This window comes from Pantherophis guttatus, chromosome 2 (assembly GCF_059756535.1).
Source record: "Pantherophis guttatus breed Tessera chromosome 2, ASM5975653v1, whole genome shotgun sequence".
Taxonomy (NCBI): Eukaryota; Metazoa; Chordata; class Lepidosauria; order Squamata; family Colubridae; genus Pantherophis; species Pantherophis guttatus.
Window position 1 is genome coordinate 268,075,965 of NC_142064.1, and position 26,884 is coordinate 268,102,848.

The following is a 26,884-nucleotide window of genomic DNA, read 5'->3' on the forward strand; positions in this document are numbered from 1 at the left end:
TTTATCTCTCATCTCTCGCTGTATCTCTTTATCTCTCTCTCTCTCCCTCTCTCTCTCTCTCTCTCTCTCTCTCTCTCTCTCTCTCTCTCTGTTTGTCTGTCTGTCTGTCTCTGTCATCTACCTCTCTCATTCTGATTCTCCAGTGCTCTCTGGGACTTGCCGGTGCTTCTTTGGCCTTTGTTGGTACTGGACAAGCTTTGATCGCTTGGGGAGACGCATGATCTGCTCTCTGCCCTGAGACACTCCCCTTGTTGCAGGAAAAGAAATGGGACCAGGCCAAGCTCTTCAATGCAGGAAAGAGTTTATTGTGCACGGTTCAAACAGCCCAAAGGCAAACAAAAAGTCTGAAGCCCGATGGCTTCTTCTGGCCATGTATTTATACAATTTAAAGACAGAGGCATTACAGAGAGTGATACATTTCACACGTAGAAGCTGCCCTTTCATCTATCTCTAGGAAAGGAAATAACAATCTTCTTCTCACATACTCAGGTTCTCTGCTCAGGAGCTCAAGACATAACAAAGGGAGACAAGAGGCTTGGAGACGCCTCAAGGGCAATAAAGGAAGCAGCACCCCTTATCCAGGGATATGCATGACATTTGGGATGCAATAAACAGTAAACAACAGGATGTATCTGTTTAGGGTCAGTTTGCCCTTTTACAATTCTGTACCTACGTCAAATACCCTTTGCCAGTTTAGCACCTTGGCACGGAAGAGGCACTTCTGTCTTGACCAAAGATTTGGAATTATAATATTTGAATTTTGTCCCAATATCGGATCTTAGCCTTGCTCACCCTGACCTGGCTGCAGCTGATGCTCCGCATCATATTGGGCTCCAGGAAGAGGAGGGGACACCGTCTCTCCCATTGTGAAGCGCGCTAAATTTAAGTGTGCTGCGCAAGGTGCTGCAAGACCAGCCAGCAGGTCATGGAGGCAGTGAGAGCAGCGGCATCAGCTGCAGCCGGGCCAGCCAGAGGAAGTCGTGCATCTACCAGTTGTGCAGCACCAAAAGGGCTGGAAGAAACACCCGCAAGACCCAGCAAGAGATGAAGCTTTACTCCCGCTCTGGAATATGGAGCGAATCTCTATCCCCTGCCCTTACCTTCTCAGGCCAGGCGAGGAGTGACTGGGAGGGGAGAGTGAGGGGCAGGGCCAGCCAGTGGTGGGATCATCTGACAGGGAGCCACAGCAGGGGGATGAAAGAGCTGCGGGTTGCCAACACCTGTTGCTTCGGCCTGTTTGTGCTACCATCCCTCCCTCGTGCTGCAATAGCATCATTACTTTGTTCTGGCCGGAGAGTACTGCACTACTCTTTGCACGTTGCACCACCTGCAAAGTTGCACGTACCACCTCTACAGCGAAGATTTCCAGCCCCGCCATGAGCTACCTGGCCAGTCCCATATTCCAGAACTCTAGTCACAGGACTGGCCCATTCTTCATCCCGGAGCAGCTCCTCCACCCAGCTGCGCTGCAGAACACCAAAATTTTCTCGTGGACCACCAGCGGTCCGTGGACTACCGGTTGGTGACTTCTGTTATAGATGATTCCTGTTTCTTCTTTGGGGGCCTTTCAGAAACTATAACAGACAGCAGTGGTCCCTTAATTGGTTCCAGGAGATGCCACAAATTCTTAAAAGGACGATTCCCAAACACAGATGACTTAACATGTGACCCTTTTTCTCTCCCTTTTCCTATGTCAGTGACCTTCCCACCAAGGCCAACTTCCTGTCTGCCTTCTGTGGTCGTCTTCCTCTTTTTGTAGAGACCAGAAAAAAGAAGAAAAAATACATGTAGTCCTCTACTTATGACCAGAATTGAGCACAACATTTTCTGTGCTTGATGAGAAAGTTGTTAAGTGAATTTTGCCCATTTCATGACTTTTCTTGCCATAGTTGTTAAGTGAATCACTGCAGTTGTTAAATTAGTAAGACGCTGTTCAGTGAATCTGGCTCCTCCATTGATTTTATTTATTAGAAGATCGCAAATGGATATGACATGACACCAGGACATTGTAACTGTCCTAAATATGATTCAGTTCCCAAGCGTCTGAATTTTGATCACAGGACCATTGGGATGGTGCAGTGTTCATAACTGTGAAAAATGGGCATGAATCGGTTTTTTTCAGTTGCATTGTGATTTTGAATGGTCACTGAATTTTTGTCAATTGAGGACTATCTGTGCATGGATGGCTTGGTATTTGTTTTGTCAGGCAAACCTATACGATGACTGCCGACCTCCTTAGACCCTAGGAGTATTCTGTTGTCTAGAAAGAGGGCAGCCACATGTCCTAGCAAGGAGCATCAAGGAAGCCAACCATGGATTATATAATGAGAGGAAAGCAAGGAATAGCTGGTTTGGGGAAAGGGGTGGCTGTTTCAGGACTTTGGAGAGCTCCCAGAAAAAGTTCATATGAGTTGCCTTAACCTCGCCTGAAAGGGACACCACCCCAGATGGATTGGGTGTCTTCATCCTCTTTGCATTCTGAAAGAGAAAACTCATGCTGCAGATAACCCAATATTTAGTTAGAAAAAATCAGAGCCCTCAGAGGAAGAGCCTGATGCATCCCACCCCTTTCATCCTGGAATCACCAAGCAGGGCATCCCTGGGTGAGCTCACACCACCATCCTTCTGGTTAAGAGCCAGGCATACTAACCCCTTGCGCCACAGAGATCCAACACAGCCCTCCCGCTAAGCTCCCTCAGTTTAAACATCTGTAGCTGGCGCTGGCTAGACAGCAATAAGGTACACTAGTCAGAAGACTCAGGTTATTCCTCTCTCCAACTATCAGATGTGAAAATACTTCTTGGACATAAATATTTCTTAGCTTCAGGCAGAATCTCAACAGCCATGCCAGTGATGTAGCCATTCCAATGATGCATCATGAAGCTGGGACTCAGGTTTGAATCTTGGTGGGCACACGCCTTTTAACTTTTGCCCTTCTAGGATGACCAGACCAAGTTTTCATCCCAGATTGTTTTTAGTGGGAGAAAAGGAGCTACATTACAAAAACCAAAGAACAGCTGTAGCAGAGTTATGAATCTCCCGACTGAGGGAGGCTGACGCCAAGCCGTGTGCCCAATCTCTGTGGCGCAAGAAGTTAGTGCACCTGGCTGTTAACTAGAAGGTTGGGGGTTTGAACCCACCCAGGGATGGCCTGTTTCGTGACATAATGCAGAAGTGAAGGTAATGGATTATTATTGTGTTGAGGTTTTCAACTGAGGCCTTCAATTCCCACACTGTCAATTATTTTTCTCCTAGAATTTAAATATTAGTTTTACCCTCTGCAATGTAAAACAGGAGTGAACACCCATCACCTCTTTTGAGGATTTTGTTGGCCACAGACCAGCACTGGAATAGTGTCTTTTTTAGGGAAGCTTAATCTATTCAGGAGCAGCCCACACAGGGAGCTCTCCAGGGTGCTGAATCCTGGCTTCTGACACATGCAATTTTTGATTGCAGTGCTATTACTATGCAATCCATTGCTATTTTTCTTGAGGCTCCATGCTAGACCTCAGTACTACTAATGACACTACTACTCTCCCATAGTGTCTTTTAACTGCCCTGTAAAGAATGTTTTAATTGTTTTTAAAGATTAACTTGGGTTTGGGAAAAAATAATCAGGATGGTGCCAGGGGGCAAAGCTTCCACTTTGCATGATGGCCAGATGTGTTAACCGATTGCGCCACAGAGTCTTTTCCTTCTTGCGGCTCTTTCTCTGATTATCACCTGCTAGTTTTCTTTGAAGCAAGCACTTTGCTGCCTTTTGTGGGTCCCAAGATGGGATCTGGCACATGGAGCTGTACCTCCTACTGGGAGTTCTCTGGGTAAATTAATTTTCTATCAGCTTCCCATAAATGGGTCTCCCAGGAAGTGGATGTGTTTTTGATGGCTGATGCCACAGTGTCAGTCATCTTCTGGAAGTCCCACTGCGTGATTTATTTATTTTTACTGTAAAAATTATTGTCCGGCTAACTTAACACACTTAACACACTTAACTTTGGGAGGCTTAGAATCATAAAAGTAAATATATATACAGATGGAGAGGGTGGGGTCAGGATGGGGCAGAGGTGGGATCAATTACCTGCAGTGTGATTCTCCCCCATTGGGGCTCCAATTCATTTGGCAGAGATAAATCTTTAGGACCTTGTGAAAGGTCAGGAGGGTTGGGGCTGATGTTACATCGGGGGAGGGAGATGTTCCAGAGGGCAGGAACAACATCAGAGGAGGGTCTTCTCCTGGACCCTATCAGCCAGAATAATGGGGTCGATGGGTTCTGCATCATGGCTCTTGTGAGTTTTCCGCGGGCCGCCCATGAGGTCAATATTGAGGAAAGACTCGGACACGAGTTTTCTCGGGATGAGACGACCCAGATCTGACTCCGGGAGCCTCTTTTATTGTACACAAACAAAGGCAGGAGGGGTTTGTTAGCTTAAGCCAATAATATATTACAGCATGTCTCATGTAATGCATACGTAAGTACAAGTAATACATGGAAGCAATGCCCAAATTTGGGAAGATCTACAATTCTAGCTGCTAGTGAATTGTTACAGTTATCTATGAGTTGTTGCAACCTTTATCTAGTTTTTCGCATACGCGGTACAGCATGATTCTCTCATGCCTGCGCATAGCTCCTGAGCATGTTACAACATCTCCTACTTTTTGTTTTAATTTTTTGCAACAGGGTTCAGCTGTGTTGTTATTATGATGTTCTCTTTATGCCTGGGAAACATGTTTGTCATCATAGCAAACAAAGCAGGAATACATTGGATACTACAACATACAGAAATAAGCAAAGCAATGAGTACAGTAGACAATATGTTCTTCAGCCGTCCGGTTTCTGCAAATGTTTGTAGCTCACCCATCCTTTTATTACGGTGAACAAAGTTAGTGGAAAAGTGGCCAGGAGATGTCAAGCGAGGTAGGCCATCAAGTTTCTGAGTTGTATTCCAGTTATACATTTCCACAAATCGCTCGCACAAATTGTAAATCCATCCGGATCCAGGCACCCAAGAAAACCACATGTCAGGAGTTTGTAACCTCTGAGTTATTCTGGAAGCCCTATCCTGTAAGTCCCGAGCACCTTCTCTGACCACACCTGATTTGTTCCTCAAGGGCTTTGGTTTCAGTTATCAGGACGTCCTTCGTATTGGAGGGAATAAAACCTTTGCACATTTGCAGAAGGGAGGGGAGACATAGGATACAGCAACAAAACAAAACAAGCAGTACAATTATAGATACAATAATTGGCATAATTCATTTCAACCAAGAACCATCCGGGAGCCATGACCAAAGAGCAGCCCAGATGTCAATGGCGCCAGATCCATTGGATGATAAGGGATTGTTTTTTGATCAAGTTTTCCATATGTTCTATGGTGTGAGTGATGTTATACTGATAATCAGATACATAGGTACAACAATGTGAGTATATGAGGGCACAAATGCCTCCTTTAGCTAAGGCATATCGGTTTTGTAAGACCACCTCCCTGATTTCAGCCAGTTCTTTGTTCATCAGCTTCAGCACCTTGATAGTCTCGTTGAACATATGTACTGTCCAGTTAGTTAGTAAATGAAGATCCCGATAGTTCATTGCCACCCGAGATTGGGCAAGATGCCTCTGGATATCTGAGTTTTTAATGAGCCACCCAGTGTCAGTGGTGGGTGTGGTTTGAGAAATACGAGTAGTGGAGTTTGTCCGATTAGCAGCTATTTGAATGTCTTTTATTACTGTCCCATCATGATTGAATGTAGAGGCTGCTGACATGAAGGATCATGAGATGTAGGGGGAATAAATGCAAGATCGTGACTTAATTCCAGAATCCGTGATATTTAGTCTCCTCTATGCAATTGTTGCAGAGGCCCATTGTCCTTATTCACTCCCCCCTCAGCTGGAAATGTCAATATGGGAACCTTAGGGGGTGGAGTAGACTTAGGTAGAAAGTAAGGACCTTGTGCATAGACAATGCGTTTGTGGCGGAAGCGTACTTGACTTGAAGTGTATGTATGTGGGGATTTGATGTTCCTTACATGGTCACTTAAGAGTCCCAAAGCTAACAATGTCCAAGTCCATAAACAAATCATAGTCACTTATACGTGTGAAACAAAATTACTAGCAAAATTAGAAAAACAATTACCCACAAAACTCACTCCTAAACTTCTACTAACATTAGTATGTGTAAGAAAGTGCTATAGTAAGGCTAATAAAATGTATATGTACAATGTGAAGGTAGTTTCCTCCTGATGAATCTTCCGCTGTGCTCAGGGGACCAACTGATCACCACCGTACGTTGAGAGTCTGTTGCCGGTAGGACTCAGCAAGGTGTTTTCTTCTTAAATCTCAGCATGAGGGGTTTCTCCTTCTTTTTGTTGTAAATGAAATGGTCTTACGTGTCTTCTGGGGATCCAAATGATGCGATCATTGTCCTGGACAGCAGCGTATCCACGGCCCCAGGTAATAAGGTCAGCGGGCCCTTTCCAGGCAGGATCAGGTAGTTGGTGGAAATAGACCATCGGTTTTAGGGTAGCTGATGGAGAAGCAGAAAAATGACGGGTCGCAGCCGATGTGGGAGGCTGTCCAGTCAGGTTAAGAAAGTTCAAAGTATATAAGCAAGGATTGAGTTTGTTTTGCATGGCTGGGAGGCCGAGGCATTTTTCCTCTTTCAATTTATAAGCCAAATTTGTGTGTGATGGACCACTTGTTACAAAAGTCTGCAAAGGCAGTACTGGTGTACGCAGGTCCATTGTCAGTTTTAAGTTCAATTGGGCGTCCCATCGATGCAGAAGTCCGAATACAATGATTTATTACATGTTTGGTTGCTTCTCCCCTTTTTGGGAATGCCATAGTAAATCCAGAATAGGTATCAATGGTCACATGCAGGTAGTTCCATGGTTTAAAGGAGTCGTACCTTGTGACGTCCATTTGCCAAATCTCATAGGCCTTGAGTCCTCTAGGGTTTACACCCATAGGGATAGAATGAGCTTGTTGACTACAGGTACGACATTGTTGTATGATGGCAGTCGCTTCGGCTGCCGTGAGACCAAATTACTTCGCTAATGCTTTTTTATTTTGATGGAAATCTCTGTCTCCGCCACCCACAATATCTATAACCTTCCAATAAACAAATCTCCTTATAACACTATACATTCAAATCCTGTCTCCCACTGCCATTCTGACTTCCAAGCCAGCCCAAGTCTGTGCAAACCAACTTTCTCTTCCCATCTATAAACAATTCAACCCCTTCTCAGCACCAATATCTGATACTTCCAAAAGTCAACTTTCTGTTTTCCTTCACTAACTCTCTCTTCCCTCCCCACTTCTGGGTTAAAACCCTCAAAGCCATTCCCTGTAACACTGGGTTCTTTGCATGCCCGTCTTCATACAAAATAGCACAATTATCTATTCACAGCCCACAATATCCAGTCAATCCTAAACATTTCCTCAACTCTTCAGGTGTTATCTTCTTTCATTAATTAAATGTCCTAAGTATTTTATCTCTCTGTCTACATATTGTAATCTCTAACTCATCTCTGTGATAATTCCTAAAAAAGCAGCAATTTATGACAAAAAACAACAAACAAACAAACAAACAAACATGCCATCTGTTAAGTATGCAGAATGCACGCAGACATAAAAACATTAAGGAGTAAGAAAGACAGCTTCAAAAATAAAACAAACAATCTGAATGAGGTATTTTGAGTCAATACTCTGAAGCTGCAAAGGCAGGTATCAGATATCACCCTTTACCCCGCCTTTCTCAGGCTGGTTCTCTGAGAGAAAAAAAAATGGTGAAGAGAAAAAAAAAACCTGTAGCCCCCCTTTTTGTGCCTCTCACCTCCCAGGGAAAAAAGGAGGGGGTGAGAGAAAGGAAAAAACTTTTTAAAACGGACAAGCCTCCCTCCTCCTGGGAGGACAGGAAGAGAAAGGAAAAAAAATGCTTATACACAAAATTACATTTCATGCAATCCAATAAATGTCTACATACACACCCATTCACATCTGTACTGCAATCAGACCTTTTGTATAATACATCCTTCATGTGAATCAGTCATTCAAATTATTTCAGTGAACTAGCTTATTCCCAAAACAGTGAAAAACATAGGCAGGAGTCATAATCACAAAAGGTGACATGGGCCCATAACCACTGTCCGGTTTTCCACAGTTTCAAGTTCAAGCCCAGTCAATTTTTGCTGGCCAGCCAAGCATATCATAATTAAAATTATTTCAACCACATACTATTCCACACACTATCATTATAGATGCACATCAACAAAATATTTTTAACAGAAATCACTTCAAGTTGATTAGTTCAAATACTGAGAGTCATAGATCAGATTAAAAGGTTGTTAAGAAAAAGTGTGGAAAGCTGAGATAGCTGCATAAGTGAAAGTCAGATTTTGAGATAGAAAGAACAATATTTATTAAATCAGTTCCATTTCTTCGACAGTCTGGAGTACGCCCCAAGGTTATAATTTCAGCTATGGCTTGAATAAAGGGTAAAACATTTTTAGATGGTAAAGCCATTCAATACAATATACTTTTTGCTGTTCTAAAGCAGCCAATACTCCTGTGGGTAGCTTACTAGTAGGAAATATTAACAAACTGACAATTTCTATGAGGGATCCAATCTACAAACTGAATACTCAAGATGTTATTTATTTTCTCAACTGTAGCAAACAACTAGAGATGGAACTATAATTAAATCTCCTGGCTTTTTTCCTTTAGTCAATAACTCAAATAATGGGCTTAGTAAATGCGTAGGTAAAGAGAAATATGAGCAGACCCAATTAATAGTACCCAGTAATTGTTGCAAATTTAACTTTGGGTAACTTTAAACAAGGAATAGCCGGAGCAGAAAGAAATTGCAACAGTTTATGCCCTAAATACAGATAAGAAGCGTACAGCGGTATTTTTTCTGGGGCAATGTGCAATTCATTTACACATAAATCATTTTGTATTTCAAAAAGCCAATTAGGTTGTTTTCTTGAGGTTTGCTGCCTGGTGATAAAGCAGTGCTAACAAATTGGTTTTATACAATGTTTCTATATCCTGACACACTTGAACCATATCTGCCAAATCAAGATCTTTTCCCAGCCCAACAATTGCTCCTCGGCATTCAGAAGTGGCGTTCTTTGTAGCTTTTTTCCTTATGTTAGAGAAGGCTTGTTGACGCTTGCCAAAAACAGGCATTTTTCTGAAGGTTTGATAAGCACATTCAGAAGAAACTTGCAAAGTTGCAGCCGGTAGGAATTTCTTCTATATTCCACCCCCCCTTTTTTTTGTCTAACTGTTTCTTTGAATTCTGCTTAGTGGGGGTGTAACCAGCTCCTTCAGAAGGAACTGATGATTCAATTAAAGATGGTTTTGAGGTGACAATTTTAACTTTATAATCAGGTGGAGGACTTGTAATTAATTGTTGCTCTTCCAAGGCATCAGAGCTATATTTTCTATTCCTTGATGACATTAATCTAAAAAGGAACCATTATCAGTGTCCTGAAGGCCTTTTTTTTTTTTTTTCATGCATCATTAAACACTCTATAGCCAATCTCCAGAGTGCCAGAATTTTTCCAGGGCTCGGGGAGGTTCGTGGAAGCATGTTCATATCTGCTTCCACACTTTCACTTTTAAAGAGCCCTTTTCCGGATAAGCCAGATAATGTTGCCAAATGTATTTTAGTACACTGATTAGATGTTTTTTCGGGGGAATGGGAAGCAGCTTACCCGCCGCCTGGAATTACACTAGATAATTTGCAGATATCTCGAAGTTCATTGAGATGAACTACCTGTTCCTTCGAGAAGCCCGATCCCATACTCACGATGTGGGAGGGTGCTCCGTTCACCGACGGCCGTCCCTGGATGCGAGGCTATTCCCAGCCGGGGGTGAGATGGGTGGGCGACACGGATATCACGTCGGGGTCACCAGATGTGAGTTTTCCGCGGGCCGCCCATGAGGTCAATATTGAGGAAAGACTCGGACACGAGTTTTCTCGGGATGAGACGACCCAGATCTGACTCCGGGAGCCTCTTTTATTGTACACAAACAAAGGCAGGAGGGGTTTGTTAGCTTAAGCCAATAATATATTACAGCATGTCTCATGTAATGCATACGTAAGTACAAGTAATACATGGAAGCAATGCCCAAATTTGGGAAGATCTACAATTCTAGCTGCTAGTGAATTGTTACAGTTATCTATGAGTTGTTGCAACCTTTATCTAGTTTTTCGCATACGCGGTACAGCATGATTCTCTCATGCCTGCGCATAGCTCCTGAGCATGTTACAACAGGCTCTCTGGCAAGCTTGTGTGGGACAGATTTTGATTTCCCCTCAAGACCACAAATTTAATCAAAAAAGATCTGGAATCCATTATACTGTGACATATTTCTAACAGATGGAAGTTGTAGGGATTTTAATGCAGCTGTCAGTAAGATTTTAACTGTTGGAAGGTTTCAAAAAAATCTGTAAGAAATGTGTCCCTGTAGAGTGTTTGTTCCCCATTTACAGACAAAGGAGAGAGAAGGACATGGCATGCCATAACTTGTACGCACGTTCTAAATATGGACTTTCTCACAACTCTGCAGTATTGGGAGAAAATATCTGAGAAGCAACATGTTGAAAGATGGCCATCCCATCCCTCTGAACCCAGAACCTTCCCAATTGTTCAGCTGTTTAGGAGGATGTAGAGATTTCATGTAAATGTGAGGATGTGACTTTTTGAAAGAAAAACACCAGGGACTGATCCTATTCTGGGCTATTGTGCTTATCCAGCTCTCCTTTGTGGTATCTCAGGTTGGCCCCATTCTACTGTTGGTGGCCACTATTTTGGATCATTTATATATCCTAGCAGAGCTTAATCCTATTGGGTTACACAGCACACTGTATTTTGCTCCCTCCCCCAAAATGTTGCAGTGGGAACATTTAGTCAAAGAAAATCTCTCAGAAGCCAGGATTGAACCAACAGTCTGAGGGTAAGTGAAGTTGTGCTGTCCCATCCTTCACTACCAGCTGAGCAATGGAAGGACACAAAGCCAGAGGAATAACATCTCATTGACTCTTGTGATGCTGCAATTGCCAGAATGAGACGGCTGGCAAGCGATAAGCCCTGCTGATTGAGAGATGCTCATACCTGTAGTTTCTATGGTGTAGTGGTTATCACATTTGCCTCACATAGAAAAGGTTCAAAACCAGGCAGAAAAGACATCTTTTTCTCAGCATCGGAGCCACTACTTGAGCAAAGAAAAGGCAGGAAAGGGCAGCATCCCTAAAACAAGCAAGAACCCCATTCTATTTTCTATTTTATTGGTGAGGGAATGAATGAGGAGAGGCTGATTTCAAGCCACTAGTCCAGGAAGGCTGGTCATTCCAAGTGAGCAGACAGTGAAAAATTAAAGCCTGTCTGAGTTTCAACTCCCAGAATTGTGAGCACGAGGGAAGAGAGAGCCTGCCTGAATCACCTTAAGAGCAGGAGGAGGTGGGAGGAGGATACCTCCTGAAGTGCATCAAGTAAGGATTATGCTAATTTCTGAGGCTCATCTTGAGGAAAACTAGTTTCAACAAATATTTCCTCAATGTTCACAAATCACACATAGTTCCCAGGCATTAAGGAGACGTCGTTCTAAATCTTGATAGGTGACAACCACCTATTTGGAAGAGAAAAATAAAGAGAAGAGAAGGAAGAGAAGAGAAACTAATCAGTAAAATCTACAAATTCTTATTGCGATACAAGATGGAGGAGGAAATAGTCAAAAACACGATGATTAAATGGATGCAAAACTTTAAATATTCAATAGAATTGGAGAAATGGGAAGAACTCTGGCAACTGAATACAAAAACAACATTGGCAGTGGCATACAAGGAGAACCAGCTAAAAATGTTTTATAGGTGGCATATGTCACCTACAAGATTGGCCAAAATTAATCCGAAAAATACCTCAGTGTGCTGGAAGTGTAAAAACCCACAAGGCACCTTTTACCATCTATGGTGGACATGCCCGGCGGCGAAGAAATTTTGGTCCAACATCAAGAAATGGCTAGATCAAATCACCAAATTACAGATAGATAAGAGACCCGAAACCTTTCTGTTAGGAATCTTCACGAAACCATATCCTAAAGAAATAAAATATCTGTTAATACATATTCTAACGACTGCAAGGATAATATATGCTAAAAATTGGAAACTGGAAAAAATCCCAACGGAAGAAGAAATAATAGATAAAATTACACAGTGTGCTGAAATGGATAGGTTAACAAGAGCTAAAGGAAAAGGAAGAGACAGAATTTTATAACGTTTGGAATAAATGGTATCAATGGCATAATGTTACCACTGAATAATCACAACTAGAAGTAAGACAGAATAGAACTACCATTGTGCATATAAATAATTTTCTACGGGCAGACAAACTTACAGAGAGAAACTCTAAAAGTAAAGATACAATTTAAATGTATGATATACAGATTACTAAAGTAGAAGTCTTAGAGAAAAGAAGAGAGGGGAGGGAGAAATGGTAAAATGAAATTATCAACTTAAGATTTAGGGGAATATAAGTATTACTTGAAAGTAATAAGTTATACTAATAAGTTATAAGTTACTTATAAGTATTACTTGAAAGACCAATACGAAACAAATGCTCCAAACGATTGATTTATTCATAAATTGTTAAGAAGACGTCGTTCTAAAACTTGATAGGTGACAGCCACCTATTCGGAAAGGCAAGACTTGTAGAGAGACGCTTTCCTTCCAATCCCATGCCCATCATCCCTGGAACCTGCTCTGGTCTTCTGCGCCCTTGCAGGATCCCCTGCCATAGCGCACAGAGTCCACTAGGGGTCTCCTTTGACAGCGCTTGGAAGGGATGAGCGGCCCCTTTCCAGAGGGAACTGAGCATGCGCCTGGCTCTTTCGCGAACTCCAAACTTTCTGCAAAAGGGCGGGAAGATGTCTGCTTTTTCTACGGCGTCCGATTCTTCCCCCCCATCGCTGTGGAGCTTCGGCTGAGCAAAGGAGGCGGAGGGGCTGTAAGGATTTCTCCAACGGGGGGAGATGCAGGCGGGGCTCGGAGTGAGGGGGGGTCTTTTCCCTGAGGCTGGAGGCGATCCTGGAGCCTGCAAAGCTTCACCCAGTTCCAAGGGGCGGAAAGGGCGGGGAGGGAGAAAGTCGAGGTCCCATAATCCCCAGCCACCCCGTGGAAGAAAGGGACACGCAGGGCAGCTCCGCACCTGCCGGGTTTTCTCCGGGAAGGAAATCAGGGTCGCCAGAAAGAGTGGATCCGTTTCCCCTCCGTTTCCCTTGGCAAAGCTCTGCATGCGGGGAGAGGGAGAGTTGCCTTTGCAAAACACCCAGAATGTCTTGGTTCCTCGATAATTTCCTGCAAATTCCTTGGCCCTTTTTCAGAAGGGGTTTTCCTCGCCTCCCCTTTCCTGGGCCGAGAGAAGCGACCGGCCAAAGTTCCTCCGGTTGGCTTTGCATGCAGGGCTGCAGTTCCGTGTGTAAAGAGTCGAGTGTAAGGACTGGAACTCGATTTTCCCATTTGCAGCCTTTCCCCACCATCTCTTTGGTGTCTCTGCCGGCAGGCAAATAAACGTGTTAAAGGAAGGCCCGTGCATTGGATGGTAGCTTGTTAATTGTGGCTTCTGGAGTTCACCCAGGGGTTTGGGCCAGGAGGTTCATGGGCTTCTGCTGCCCTGAGTTTTACTAGATATTCAAATGTTGATTGAGCTCCTTCCAAATCGATTTAGATAGGCACCCACATGATTGTTTTTGTGACTGGAGAGATAATTTGGATTGTGCAAAGGGTTGTAGGCAGCAACAGAAATGATATGATGTAAATAATTAGGAAATAGAAACCCAAAACATATTTAAATGTATCCAATATTTTGATTTCTTGATAATAATAATAATAAACTAGAAGTTGAGGCAGAGGAGTGCTAGCAAACTTTCCCCAAACATAAACAAGTATATCTAATAAGATCCCCCCTTCCCCCCCAAATAAAACCTTTGCAGAAATTGCTGGTTTCATAAGAATTTTGTTTGTTTGTTTGTTTATTCATGGAGGAGGATGCTAAGTATTCAAATTTGCCACCCTGTTGAACATTCTTGTGTTTTGCATTTCAGTTCTGTAAGCCGTAAATCTTTCCTGGTTCTTCTGGAGACCGAAGTATCTTGTGAGGGAAGAGGGCTGAATGGCGTTAGGAGGCTTGGCCAGACCTCTTGTGATTAGGAAGACCTGGGGAGATGCATGGGTCCATTTTGGAGCTGGATTAGAGACCAGAGCGAAGATGGAGGGACAACGCCCAGCAGATGCAGGAGATCAAAAAGGCCGTCCAGCTACTCAGCCCTGGAGCTGTGGGAAGAATGGGGCAAATTCTGGGCAGAAGAGCCAAGAAGAGGAAGTCAGCAGTTCAGAGGTCCAGTCCTGTGACTTCAGAAAAGGACAATTCCAGGAGGGGAGGAGTCCCCGAGATGTTTGCAGTCAACTTCACCAGCTTTGCCGTCAGTGGCTGCAGCCAGAAAGACACACCAAGGCTGAGATGCTGGACCTGGTGCTCCTGGAGCAGTTCCTGGCTGTCCTTCCCCCAGAGATGGAGAAATGGGTGCGGGAGTGTGGAGCGGAGACCAGTTCCCAGGCGGTGGCCCTGGCCGAAGGCTTCTTGCTGACCCAGGAGTCTGAGAAGATGCAAGCAGAGTTGCAGGTGGGAGAATGTAATCATAGCAGGTCTAAAGAGAATCTTTCTGAATTTATCAATGTTTCTCTGGCAGAATTTTCTGGGTTTATGAGCTGCTAAGATCTCTTGTTCTATTCTTGTTCCAGAGGGTGAATTTGGGCCAATTTTTCTATTCTTGCTTTCCAGCTTAACCGATGGACATTGGTGTCTAGTGGGCTGAGTGTTCAATATTGATAATTCACTTCTATCTCTCTACTCTTCCTTTCTTTCTCGTTCTACATCTTATCCGCAAGTCCCTTCAAGCTATCACTGAGTATCCTCAGGGATGGAAAAAGTCATCGAAATCCTCTCAAGAGCTGTTCTTCAGGGAGAGCTTCCAGGAAGATGAAAGTCAGGATATCGCAACAGGTAACAGAAATTGTTTCCATAGGATATGAAGTTTTGACATCCATCCATCTGACTGTTTTGTTCATCTCTTTCTTTTAACAGTCTGTTTATAGCATTTTCTGTATCACAGATAATAGAAAACTGTCCTTACTATTTTTAGAACAACCTTCTCTTTGTGAAAGAGCTGAAAGTGTGGCTGAACTTCTGCCTCAGGTAAGAGGAGAAATATTGGAAAGGTCCACGAAACTTGGAATGGTTTCATTTTATTCTGTATAATATTCAATGAGTAATATTGCTTTTTCCAAGCAAGACAAATTTTAGGTCAGATCATTGAAAATTCACAGCTGGCTTAACCTACCTGTCCCTTTGGATAAGCTTTCTCCACCCTCCTGGTTCAGGCTCAGATTTCATTGACAAGATGTTGTCTTGACTTCTGTCTCCCAGGGTCATTCTCACTACCATTACATGCTCTTCCAATACTTCCATGAATGTGTGGAGTAGGGGAAAGAGTTGATCCCTCAGTGGATAAAGCAATCCACTGGCAAAAATATCAGATGGATTGTCTCTGTGTTTCCTTCTGTTCACTCTAGGAAGAATTGGAGCCAGTGCTAAGTAGTTGGTTTAATGCTGAATTATCAATCATCCAAGAAAACTATTTTAATTGGTTTCACTTAAAGGCATCACAATCCTCTCAGTGTGATGAAATGTGCTTCAGTTATGCCATCAGCCAAAAGCGGTGTGATCCCATTCTGAATTCTGTAGAAGATACCCATTTTGTTCATAGTTCTCTCTGCTTGAATTGGTGAAAGGAAACTCTCAGATTATTCTTGGGATTATCTGTTAATAGGGAAACTTGTTTCCTTGTTCAGGGTGTTGTGTCTTTGGAGGAAGTGGCCGTGCATTTCTCTGAGGAGGAGTGGTCTCAGCTGAATCCTGCCCAAAAAGCTCTCCATGGGGAAGTCATGCTGGAGAATTCCAAGAATCTTGCTTACCTGGGTAAGAACCTCTGTCTGTGCTCAGAAATGTAGAGAAGGCATGGGTGGGTGGAGGCCTTAGATATTTGTGATAAAAAAACTTTTTATTTATATCCTGCTTTCATTATTTTGTGAAAATAACTCAAGGCAATGGACACAACCGGTACTCCTTCCTATTTCCCCACAACAACAACACTGTGATATGAGTTGAGCTGTGAGAGACTGGCCCAAAGTCACCCAGCCAGTATTCATGTTTAAGGCAGAACTAGTACAGGTAGTCCTTACGACCACAATTGTGCCCAAAATTAATGTTGCTAAGCGAGAAATTTGTTAAGCAGGTTTTGCCCCATTTTATGATCTTTCTTGCCACAGTTGTTAAGTGAATCACTGCAGTTAAGTTAGTAACACGGTTGTTAAATGGATCTGGCTTCTGGACACTGCAACCATCATAAATATGAACCAGTTATCAAGCATCTGAATGTAAATCACATGACTACAGGGATGCTCCAATGGTCTTAAGTCACTTTTTTCAGTGCCATTGTAGCTTTGAATGGTCACTAAATGAATGTTTGAAGACTACCTGTGCTTGCAGTCTCCCAGTTTCTAGCCTGGTGCCTTAACGTTTCTGCCCCGGCATTGTAGAGTGTCTAATGGACTTTAGGGAGTTCATGGAACCATGGAATTGTCCCAGGTCCCCAAGTGGCTCTCACACATTGGTGCTCAAAGATTAGATCAGGCATTTGTCATAGTTCATTGTGATGTCATCCAATTGGTGGGTACTCACATGGGTAACATCGTAGTTTGGAATCTTCATGTTTGTTTGCAAAACTGCCAAAATATATTTTGCTAAATTTCAAAAGAAATGGTTTGATCATTCCCCTAGTTTTGCAACATTTTTCATTTTTTCTTTTTCAAGGCTTTAATGGAGAAAGAGAAGAGAATAAGAATTACAAAGAACAATGCCAAGCGACCCAGCCGAAAGAGGAAAAAAGGAAGTTTGCCGATCAGATGCAACTAAAGAGTGATGCAAAAAAGAGATCACATAGTGGAATTAAAAAAGCCTTTCCTCGGCTCAGTTTGCTTCCTAACTATACAAGCAACAATACAGGAGAAGAACCATGTAAATGTATGGAGCTTGGAAAGAGCTGTAATAAATCTGATCATCTCATTTCCCATAAAAAGACACATTCAAAAGAGAAACGATATACCTGCAGGGAGTGTGGAAAGACTTTCCGTGATAATCACTCTCTTAGAACTCATGAAAGGAAATACACAGGAGAACGGCCTTATAGATGCATGGAGTGTGGAAAGACCTTTAGTTATGGCAGTAATCTTACTATCCACAAGAGGATCCACACAGGAGAGAAGCCTTATCAATGCATGGAGTGTGGAAAGTCCTTTTCTCATAGTAGTTGTCTTAATTCCCACAAGATCATCCACACAGGAGAGAAGCCGTATAAATGTGTGGAATGTGGAGAGAGCTTTAGGTGGAATTCTAATCTTACCTCCCATAAAAAGATTCATACAGGAGGGAAGCCATATCAATGCATGGAGTGTGGAAAGACCTTTACTTGTAGCAGTACTCTTAATTCCCACAACAGGATCCACAGAGGAGAGAAGCCATATCAATGCATGGAATGTGGCAAGACCTTTACTTATAGCAGTACTCTTAATATCCACAAGAGGATCCACACAGGAGAGAAGCCATATCAATGCATAGATTGTGACAAGTCCTTTACTTGTAGTGGTAGTCTTAATATCCACAGGAGGATTCACACAGGAGAGAAACCATATAAATGCAGGGAGTGTGGAAAGACCTTTACTCGTAACAGTTATCTTAATATCCACAAGAGAATCCACACAGGAGAGAAGCCATATCAATGCTTGGAGTGTGGAAAGAGCTTTAGTTGTAGTAGTAGCCTTACTTACCACAAGAGGATCCACACAGGAGAGAAGCCATATCAATGTATGGAGTGTGGAAAGACCTTTACTTGTAGCAGTAGTCTCAATTCCCATAAAAAGATCCACACAGGAGAGAAGCCTTATAAATGCATGGAGTGTGGAAAGAGCTTTACTCGTAGCAGTAATCTTAATTCCCACAAGAGCATCCACACGGGAGAGAAGCCATATCAATGTGTGGAATGTGGAAAGGGCTTTAGGTGGAATTCTGATCTCACTTCACATAAAGGGATCCATACAGGAAAGAAGCCCTATAAATGTATGTAGACTAGAAGGATCTTTCATTGTAGCCGTAATCTTAATTCCCACAAGAGCATCCACACGGGAGAGAAGCCGTATTAATGTGTGGAATGTGGAAAGGGCTTTAAGAAGAATTGTGATCTTACTTCCCATAAAGGGATCCCTATGGGGAGAAAAACCATATCAATGCATGCAGAGTGGAAAGAGCTTTGCAAGGAGTTACACTCTTACTTGCCATAGAAAGATCCACATACAGGAGAAGCCATATCAACACAGGGAATGTGGGAAGAGCTTCAGTAGAAATACAGGTAGTCCTCGGCTTATGACTGCGGTTGAAAGGATAAGCAGGTCCAAACTGAGGGTGAGCAAAAGAAGATGGCTCATATCCCAGTCCTCGATTTACGATCATAATTTAGCTCAATTATGATTGTAAGTGAAACATTTATTAAATGAGTTTTTCCCATTTTATGACTTTTCTTGCCACATTTGTTAAATGAATCATTGCAGTGGTTAACTTAATAACACAGTTGAATTGAATCTGGTTTCCTCCTTGGCTTTGGTTATTGTAAGGTTACAAAAGGTGCTGACATGACCCGAGACACTGCAACCTTCATAAATACGAGTCAGTTGCCAAGCACCTGAATTTTGATCATGTGACCATGGGGATACTGCAATGGACCTAAGTGAAAAAATGGTCACTTTTTGCAGTTGTGTTGTAACTTTGAACAGTCACTAAATGAACTGTGGTAAGTCAAGGACTACTAGTAGTCTAACATCTCATGCAAGGATCATTTGAGCAATAATCCAATAAATACTAGACCTTATTAGATATGCATGCATAAATTGCCTTTCTAGTGCAAACCAGAAAAAAGGTGGATCCCAAATCCTGTTGCTGTTTTGGCTAAGTAGGATGTTAAAACAAAAAAGTGAGTTTCAGTGGAGATTAATTTGTCCAGCCTATTATTTAACACATGCAGATTTCCCAATCATTTGAAGCAACTCCATTTGATCAATATATAACTGCTTTGTCTCAGCAAGAGAAAATGTGGTCAGCATTCCTTCAGTACAGCAGATGTACAGGCAGAAATTCAATCTCAATCTCTTATTAGTGTCAGCGTCCCAGCACTGACATATAAATAAAGGGAGGAGAAGCCTGAACTTTTGCCTGCTAAATCCCTTTGAAGATCTGTCTCCTTGGAGATGGGGAGGGGGGAGACGTTCCTGTGATCTGACGAAGGAATCAGGAAAGTGACTTGGAAAATAGCCAATGAGAAGCAGAGAATTGGGGATCGGAAAGGGAGGGATTGGGGGGCAAAGGTCAGTACTGACCGCGAAAGAGTCAGGATCAGATTGCTGTGCTCAAATAAAGAGAAAATTTCCTTAAAGATTGACAGTTTGGAAATTCATTTATTTTGAGATAGCATCGAAACCTGACAATTAGATTTAATTTGACATTCCACCCTTGCTTCTAAACCAGTGGTTCCCACGCCCCACAGGGGGGCAATTTGATTTTTAATGGTGGCAACTGGAACCTTGTTTAAACCAAGTTAATAGCCTTTTAGGCTTCCTCCCCATGAGTAGGAGTTCACTTTTTGAATAGTAAGAATTATATGTCACAGGGAGGGGCATCAGGATTTTAGAGATGTTTAGGTGGGGCATGGCCAAAAAAAGGTTGGGAACTACTGTTCTAAACAGAATGCAAATGACAGCAATAGCTGTGGAAGAAATCTGTAAAGAATGAGATTTCACTGATGTTGAATTGGAAAAAAAAATAAAAACAGGCTGTGTGTATTAAATATGTGGGTTTTTTCTCCCTTCCCTTTCCTTGTTCTTGCTCCAAATAAAACAGTACAAAGATAATTTTGGCATCAAAAAGAGTCAACCATCAACTGAGGAAAGGGATTTTGGAAAACTGCAGGGCCTGAAATAAAGTTAGTACAATCACTGCAGGAATGGTTGGGAGATATCTGCCATGTTAGAAAATTCAATTCACAAAGGAGTTACTACTTCATGGTGATGAAAATAACTGAATTCAGATCTACTGCGTGAATAGAGATAACTAATAGGAATGAGAAAGTATTTTTCAGTCTAAAATATTGTTGATGTCACTGGTTCATCACCATAAACCTGTATGGATACATATTCTATGGAAGAAGCTTCATGTTCTGTCCCCGTACCACGCACACACCTAACCAGCCAGTCGAGGGTTAAATAAACTCTTCAAACACTCAACGTCAGTGATAAGGAACTTGGCAGCAACTCCGTGGCTGCCTGCCAAGAACTTTTACTCCGATAACACAGACAAAAATACACACAGTTTGAATAGTCCAGTTTATAATTAAATCCACAGCAAATAGGTGTTGTGTCCGAAGGTGCAAAGTGCCTCGCCAGAGATTAGCTTTGTCCATCACAGAGTCCGAATGGCCACCACACTCCCTTTATAGCCTGTGGGGTGTGGTCCAGTGACTCAGCTTAATCTCTGGCACGCCTCCTTTTCTGCTGCGCCCGCTTGTCTCTCTGACGCTGGCGTGGGTCCAACCACAATGTTTCTTCGTCACTATCCGACGGCTCGGAAACACCTGGCTCCTGGCCAATCTCTTCTCCTTTGGGAGACACCTGAGGCATTGCCAGAGAGGAGGGTCCTGGAGAGGGAGGCCTGGCCATCTCCTCTCCTTCATGTTTGGAGCCTTCTTCCTCCGATAAGATAGGCTTGGAGGACGGAGCCACAACACTTCAGATAAAGAGTTTTGAAAAGAGGCTACAACTGTGGGAAGTCCTATAAACCCACATGCAAAAAAACTTCTCTAGTGAAGATGCCAAATTCTGTTTCCCTATGGAATGATAAGGTCCCAGACAAAAACTAAAATGGGGTTATTGTTTTTTTTGGTACATTTACCTGTAGCCTTAATTTAAATGAAAGAAGTACAGTTGATATGATTTTTTTCCAGTTATATAGTTAATGAATTTGCCTCCAACTGTGACATGGGCAGTATACAGTATAAATTTAATAAGTAATAAATAACAGTCTGATACATTGGGACACATTGTTTTAAAGGTTTTTTTTAGACTTATTATAAAGCTGCAGGCTCCTCCTTTTGTCACATAAGTTTTTTTTAGGCAGCATGTATTTCTCTTGCCCCTCAAGAGATCCCCACAAATCAAGTTCTTGTAGTATGGAAATCGCTTCATATTTAAACCTATTCCTTGTTGTGTCCAGAAGTCATAAACTATCAAGAGAATAAATGATTTATCTAGCCAAACATTCAAGAAGAACCTAAATATATCATAAACAGATTTTATAGAATCACGTGACACATATGATACGTATGGAACAGCGTTACATGGATAATAAAATAGCCATGAAAGGAAAATGTCTATCCCAAATTGTCAAAGGCCTTCTCTATGTCTGGAAATAGCATTCCTGCCTGGTTTGTTTGTTTGTTTATTTATTTATTTATTTATTTATTTATTTATTTATTTATTTATTTATTTATTTATCTATTTATTTATTTATTTATTTATTTATTTGATTGATTTGATTGATTTGATTGATTTATTTGATTTATTTATTTGATTTATATGCCGCTCTTCTCCGGAGACTCAGGGCGGCTTACAATGCTTTTAAGCAATCTCATTATATTGTTTCAAATATCAAACATAATTATCACATTATTATTCAACGATCGTTTAGGCAAAAACACAATTTTATTAGAGGTTATCTGATACCTCGTGCTATTGCTTCAATATTTCTGTTCTGTTCTGATAAGATAGGCACATCAGTACATCATGAGGTATTCTGGGCCTACCTTCTTTTCTGGCTGTTTTGTCAGGGAATTGTGCAGCCGGCATCCAAATTCAGTCAGAGCCTCTGAAATTAATTTATAAATTAAATATTATAATAAATGTATAAAATAAATGTATTTTTATAAAATTAAAAAAATTAACAATTAATCACTGGAACAACTTGCCTGCAGAAGTTGTGAATGCCCCAACATTGGAAATTTTTAAGAAGAGATTGGATAACCATATTCTGTTCTGTTCTGTTCTGTTCTGTTCTGTTCTGTTCTATTCTATTCTATTCTATTCTATTCTATTCTATTCTATTCTATTCTATTCTATTCTATTTGAACGTGTAGCTTTATATAAATAAATGTTTTTAGCATCTACTCTAGATTTATATCAAATAAGATAGGCACATCACGACATCATGAGGTAAATCTCCGAACAGCATACAGAGCCCACAGAAGAAGAAAAGGCTAGCTGCCATTTGCTTCATTGTGGCTTTCTTGGCCAGAAACCTACCTGGGACCTTCAATGAAGCCAAGCTGATCACCTTCAGCACGCTAATCTTTTGCAGTGTCTGGGTCTCTTTCCTTCCCACCTACCTGAGTACCAAAGAAAAGTCCATGATGGCCGTGCAGGTCTTCTCCATTTTGACCTCTGGTGCTGGGCTACTTGTCTGTATCTTCTTCCCCAAGTGCTATATTATCATCCTTAGGTCAGATCTAAATACTAAGGAACATCTAATTATAAAAGTAGGGAAATGACTTGGAAATTGTTACTTAGGCTCATAATATTTAATTATCCATTGCAGTTTTTATGGGTCTGTATCAGGGGTGGGTTCTACTTTCCTTTGCTACCATTTTGCAGTGGGAGAGCGCTCGCACTTGCTTCCCTCTCGCATGCATGCGCTTCTGCGCATGTGCAGATGACCGATGATGATGTCATGGCAGGTGGTCAGAGCCTCCCGCTGGTTTTACTACCGGTTCTATAGAACCGGACAGAACCAGGAGCAACCGACCACTGGTCTGTATATTTGCTTTGCTTCTGTTTCACAATTAAGGTTATTTAAAATTGAAGGAAATAAGAATATGAAGAGTTTAAGACTAATGAAATTAAAACCCAAGATAATCCTCCATCCATTGAAATTAAAAAATGTCATGCAGCCAGGGAATGACAGGAGAAGAAATGAGATATTTATATTAACATAAGACAGCTGAAGAGAAGATATGAGAGTCTCAAAAGAGAGGGAGAAGGAGTGTTTTGATGCTCTGTGAGCTTAGTTGTATTCTTGCAGATGTTTCATTACCCAAATTAGGTAACATCATCATTGCTAGTAAGGAATGGGGTTTGCTCTCAATTTATATTCTAGTGGCTTGCCCTGTTAGTGTTGATGGAAGTGATCTTGGTGGCTCTTTGGTTGAGGAAGAGAAGATTGTTTACTTCTTGTCTTGATTGATGTTAATCTTGGTGTTAATCTATTTTCATCTGGCTTTTGACAGCTGATGGGGCAGTGGTGAAATTCAATTTTTTTTACTACCGGTTATGTAGGCGTGGCTTAGTAGGCATGGTGTGGCTTGGTAGGCATAGCAGGGAAAAGATACAGCAAAATCTCCATTTCCACCCCACTCCAGGGGAAGGATACTGCAAAATCTCCAATCCCACCCCACTCTGGGACCAGCCAGAGGTGGTATTTGCTGGTTCTCTGAACTACTCAAAATTTCCACTACCGGTTCTCCAGAACCTGTCAGAACCTGCTGGATTTCACCCCTGTGATGGGGAGATGTTTTGTCAAGAACAACCTCCTGGTTTCCCTCCTGTTTCCCTTTTTGACATCCTTTCTGTTCATTGATCAGCAGGGCCACCTGCCCTGTCCGTCAAACAATTTTCAGTATCATTTTCTCACTCGCTGTCTCTTCTGTCTTGGCCAAAACTATCATAGTGTTGCTGGCCTTCCTGACCACAAAGTCAGGACACACCATGAGAAGATGGCTGGGAAAAGATTTGATCAACTGCATTATTATATCTAGTTTAATAATGTCCAGATTGCCATTTCTACCATCTGGTTGGGATATTCTGACTGATCTGTCCCCGTCCACACACACACACAAACACAGCCAGCCGAGGGTTAAGGAAGCACTTGGCACACACCCAGGTCTTTATCTCCAACTTGGCAGCGATATACACACCGTCTGCCAAGTGCTTTTATTTCCACAGAGACAGAAAGATAATATACTCAGCGTACAAGAGTCCAACAGAATAATATTCCTCTCAGCAGTTTCGGACGAGGCTTTAGTGACTATCCAAGGTTTACTTTTGTTCGTCACAGGGATCACTGGCCACCACCCTCTATTATATAGTCTCTGGGGTGTGGTCCAGTGACTCAGTTCTAATCCCTAGCACGCCTCCTGAGCTGCTGCAATCGTTTATCACGCCTTCGGAGGCGTGCATCCAGGAATGACGTCTCTCCCTCACTCTCATCCGAGACACCTGTCTCCCGGCTAATCTCCTCTCCCTCGGCCGGCTCCTGAGACAGTGCCAGAGGGGAGGGGCCTGGAGAGGGAGGCCTGGCTGACTCCTCTTCCTCATGCTCGGAGCTTTCTTCCTCCGATGGGACAGGCTCAGAGGGCGGGGCCACAACACTGACATGCATTCCCAGCCCGAACAGATTGTCTTGCAACACAACAAAGGGTCTGTTGCCATGTTTTATGGCACCCTGGGCTATATTTTCTGTCCACCATCAGCTTTACAGTGGCTTTCCTGCCAGAAACCTTCCTTGGAAGGCCTTCAATGAAGCCAAGTTGATCACCTTCAGCATGCTGGTCTTCTGCAGAGTCTGGATCCCCATTGTGCCCTCCTATCTGAGCACCAAGGAGAAATACATGGTGGACATACAGATCTTCTCGATCTTGATCTCCCATGTTGGACTGCTGCACTGCATCTTCCTCCCCAAATGTTACACTATATTACAAAGACCAGATTTGAAAATCCAATAATAAAAGTAAAATAGAAAACCTAACTCTTCTGGATTCATTTTTCAGGAATGCAATTGAAGAAGAAAATTTCCTTTATTGTCCACATTTTTTGGGGGGGGGGAGGATATGTATAAATTTGTCTGTATAGAAAATATTTTAGAAGTCTGTTTTACTTTTTGAACTCATATCCCATTTTATTCAGGAGTCATACTTGAGCTTTCATTAATAAGTAAGTCTGAAAGAGCAAAGGAGAAAGGGGCAGAGAGAGTGAAATATAAAAGCCACCTTTTGATTTAAAACATGAGATTAAGAGGTTTGCAGGTTTCCACACGCTGCCAAATGAGACAAGTGGCATCTTTTCTTGGCTTAATCCTTAATTCATGCACTGGATATGCTGTGGTGTCCTTTCTGTCCCTCTTTCTCTGCTGCCTTAAAGCTGGACAACTTCAGCAAAACAGGATGATCTCATGAGTATCTCTTCACCAAAATGGTTTTGCTCCTTTCTTATGGGGAGATGAAGAAGGTGTGGCTCTGAATTATTTATGAACATAAATAATAAGAGATGACTACATTCTGGCCCTTAACAAAATGAGGATCATCTACTACATGAGAGTCAAACTCACATTATCATGGCGGAGTCACGTGACGTATCGGGACTTTCCCCCCTTTGCTAAACCAGGTGAGGGCGTGGCCAGCATGTGACGCATCATAAGAGATGACTATATTCTGGTCCTTAATAAAATAGAATAGAATAGAATAGAATTCTTTATTGGCCAAGTGTGATTGGACACACAAGGAATTTGTCTTGGTGCCTACGCTCTCAATGTACATAAAAAGAAAAGATACATTCGTCAAGAATCATAAGGTACAACACTTAATGATAGTCATAGGGTGCAAATAAGCAATCAGGAAACAATATCAATATAAATCGTAAGGATACAAGCAACAAAATGACAGTCATACAGTCATAAGTGGAAGGAGATGGGTGGTGGGAACGATGAGAAGATTAATAGTAGTGCAGACTTAGTAAATAGTTTGACAGTGTTGAGGGAATTATTTGTTTCGCAGAGTGATGGCGTTTGGGAAAAAAATGAGGATCATCTACTACAAGGGTGTCAAACTCACATTGTCATGGCGGAGTCACGTGACGTATCGGGACTTTCCCCCTCTTTGCTAAACCAGGTGAGGGCGTGGCCAGTATGTGACGCATCCGGTCCGTGGGCCAGAAGTTTAACAGCCCTGATCTACTAAGTCAATATCACCTAACTTATACTTCACATTCTGGTTTTGTTTTCCAATATGTAAAACTGAACATTTCTTAACCAAATGCGTGGGCCAAAGAGGCCCCACTCCACTATCCACATCCACAGAAAAAGATTCCCCCAAAGAGATTTCTGGGAGGGTGTGCCAAGAAACCAGGTGTCACCATGGACCATGCTGTGGGAACTGCCACCATCCCATAGCATACCATCGTCATAGCCCTCTGATTATTTAATAAAGTAGAAAAAAAAGTTCTCAGTGCAAACACAACTATGGAAGGACAACAGAGAGAGCATCAAGGAAAAAAAAAATCCATCCACTCTATAACTTTCTCCCTATTAACCAAATGGTACAGTCCACAGGCTGTCATTTTCTTGCTTTTAGTTAGCTCTCATCAGGGGTGAAATGTAAAATTTGTTACTACCGGTTCTGTGGGCGTGGCTTGGTGGGGGAGAGTAATGTGACTGGGTGGGTGTGGCCAACTTTTTTTTTTTAACTTTTCAAAGCATTTTTTTCTAATGCTTTGAAAAGCCTCTGCCGATCAGGCAACTCAGCTGGGATCGTCAGAGAAGCTTTTTACAAAATACTTTGAAAAGCTTCTCTGACGATCAGGCAACTCAGCGGGGATCATCAGAGACTTTTCAAAGCATTTTTTAAAAC

At 42.2% G+C, this 26,884-nt stretch overlaps 1 protein-coding gene across 1 annotated transcript; it reads left to right on the forward strand.

The window, feature by feature from the left end:
- Nucleotides 1–12,860: 12,860 nt before the first annotated feature.
- On the forward strand, nt 12,861–19,594 carry LOC148115839 (uncharacterized). The gene is made up of 6 exons (XM_087884255.1): nt 12,861–13,002; nt 14,099–14,676; nt 14,943–15,057; nt 15,197–15,249; nt 15,906–16,032; nt 16,927–19,594. The coding sequence occupies exons 2-6, from the start codon at nt 14,167–14,169 to the stop codon at nt 18,234–18,236; spliced, it is 2,115 nt and encodes a 704-aa protein (XP_087740381.1). The 5' UTR covers nt 12,861–13,002; nt 14,099–14,166; the 3' UTR covers nt 18,237–19,594.
- Nucleotides 19,595–26,884: the final 7,290 nt, after the last annotated feature.

Excerpts from the sequence above, each read along its gene's own strand:
- LOC148115839 (XM_087884255.1), top strand. The coding sequence starts at position 14,167 with ATGGCGTTAGGAGGCTTGGCCAGACCTCTTGTGATTAGGAAGACCTGG. Across the intron at positions 14,677-14,942 it reads AGATGCAAGCAGAGTTGCAG|TCCCTTCAAGCTATCACTGA; the intron begins GTGGGAGAATGT and ends CTTATCCGCAAG. Across the intron at positions 15,250-15,905 it reads TGGCTGAACTTCTGCCTCAG|GGTGTTGTGTCTTTGGAGGA; the intron begins GTAAGAGGAGAA and ends TTCCTTGTTCAG.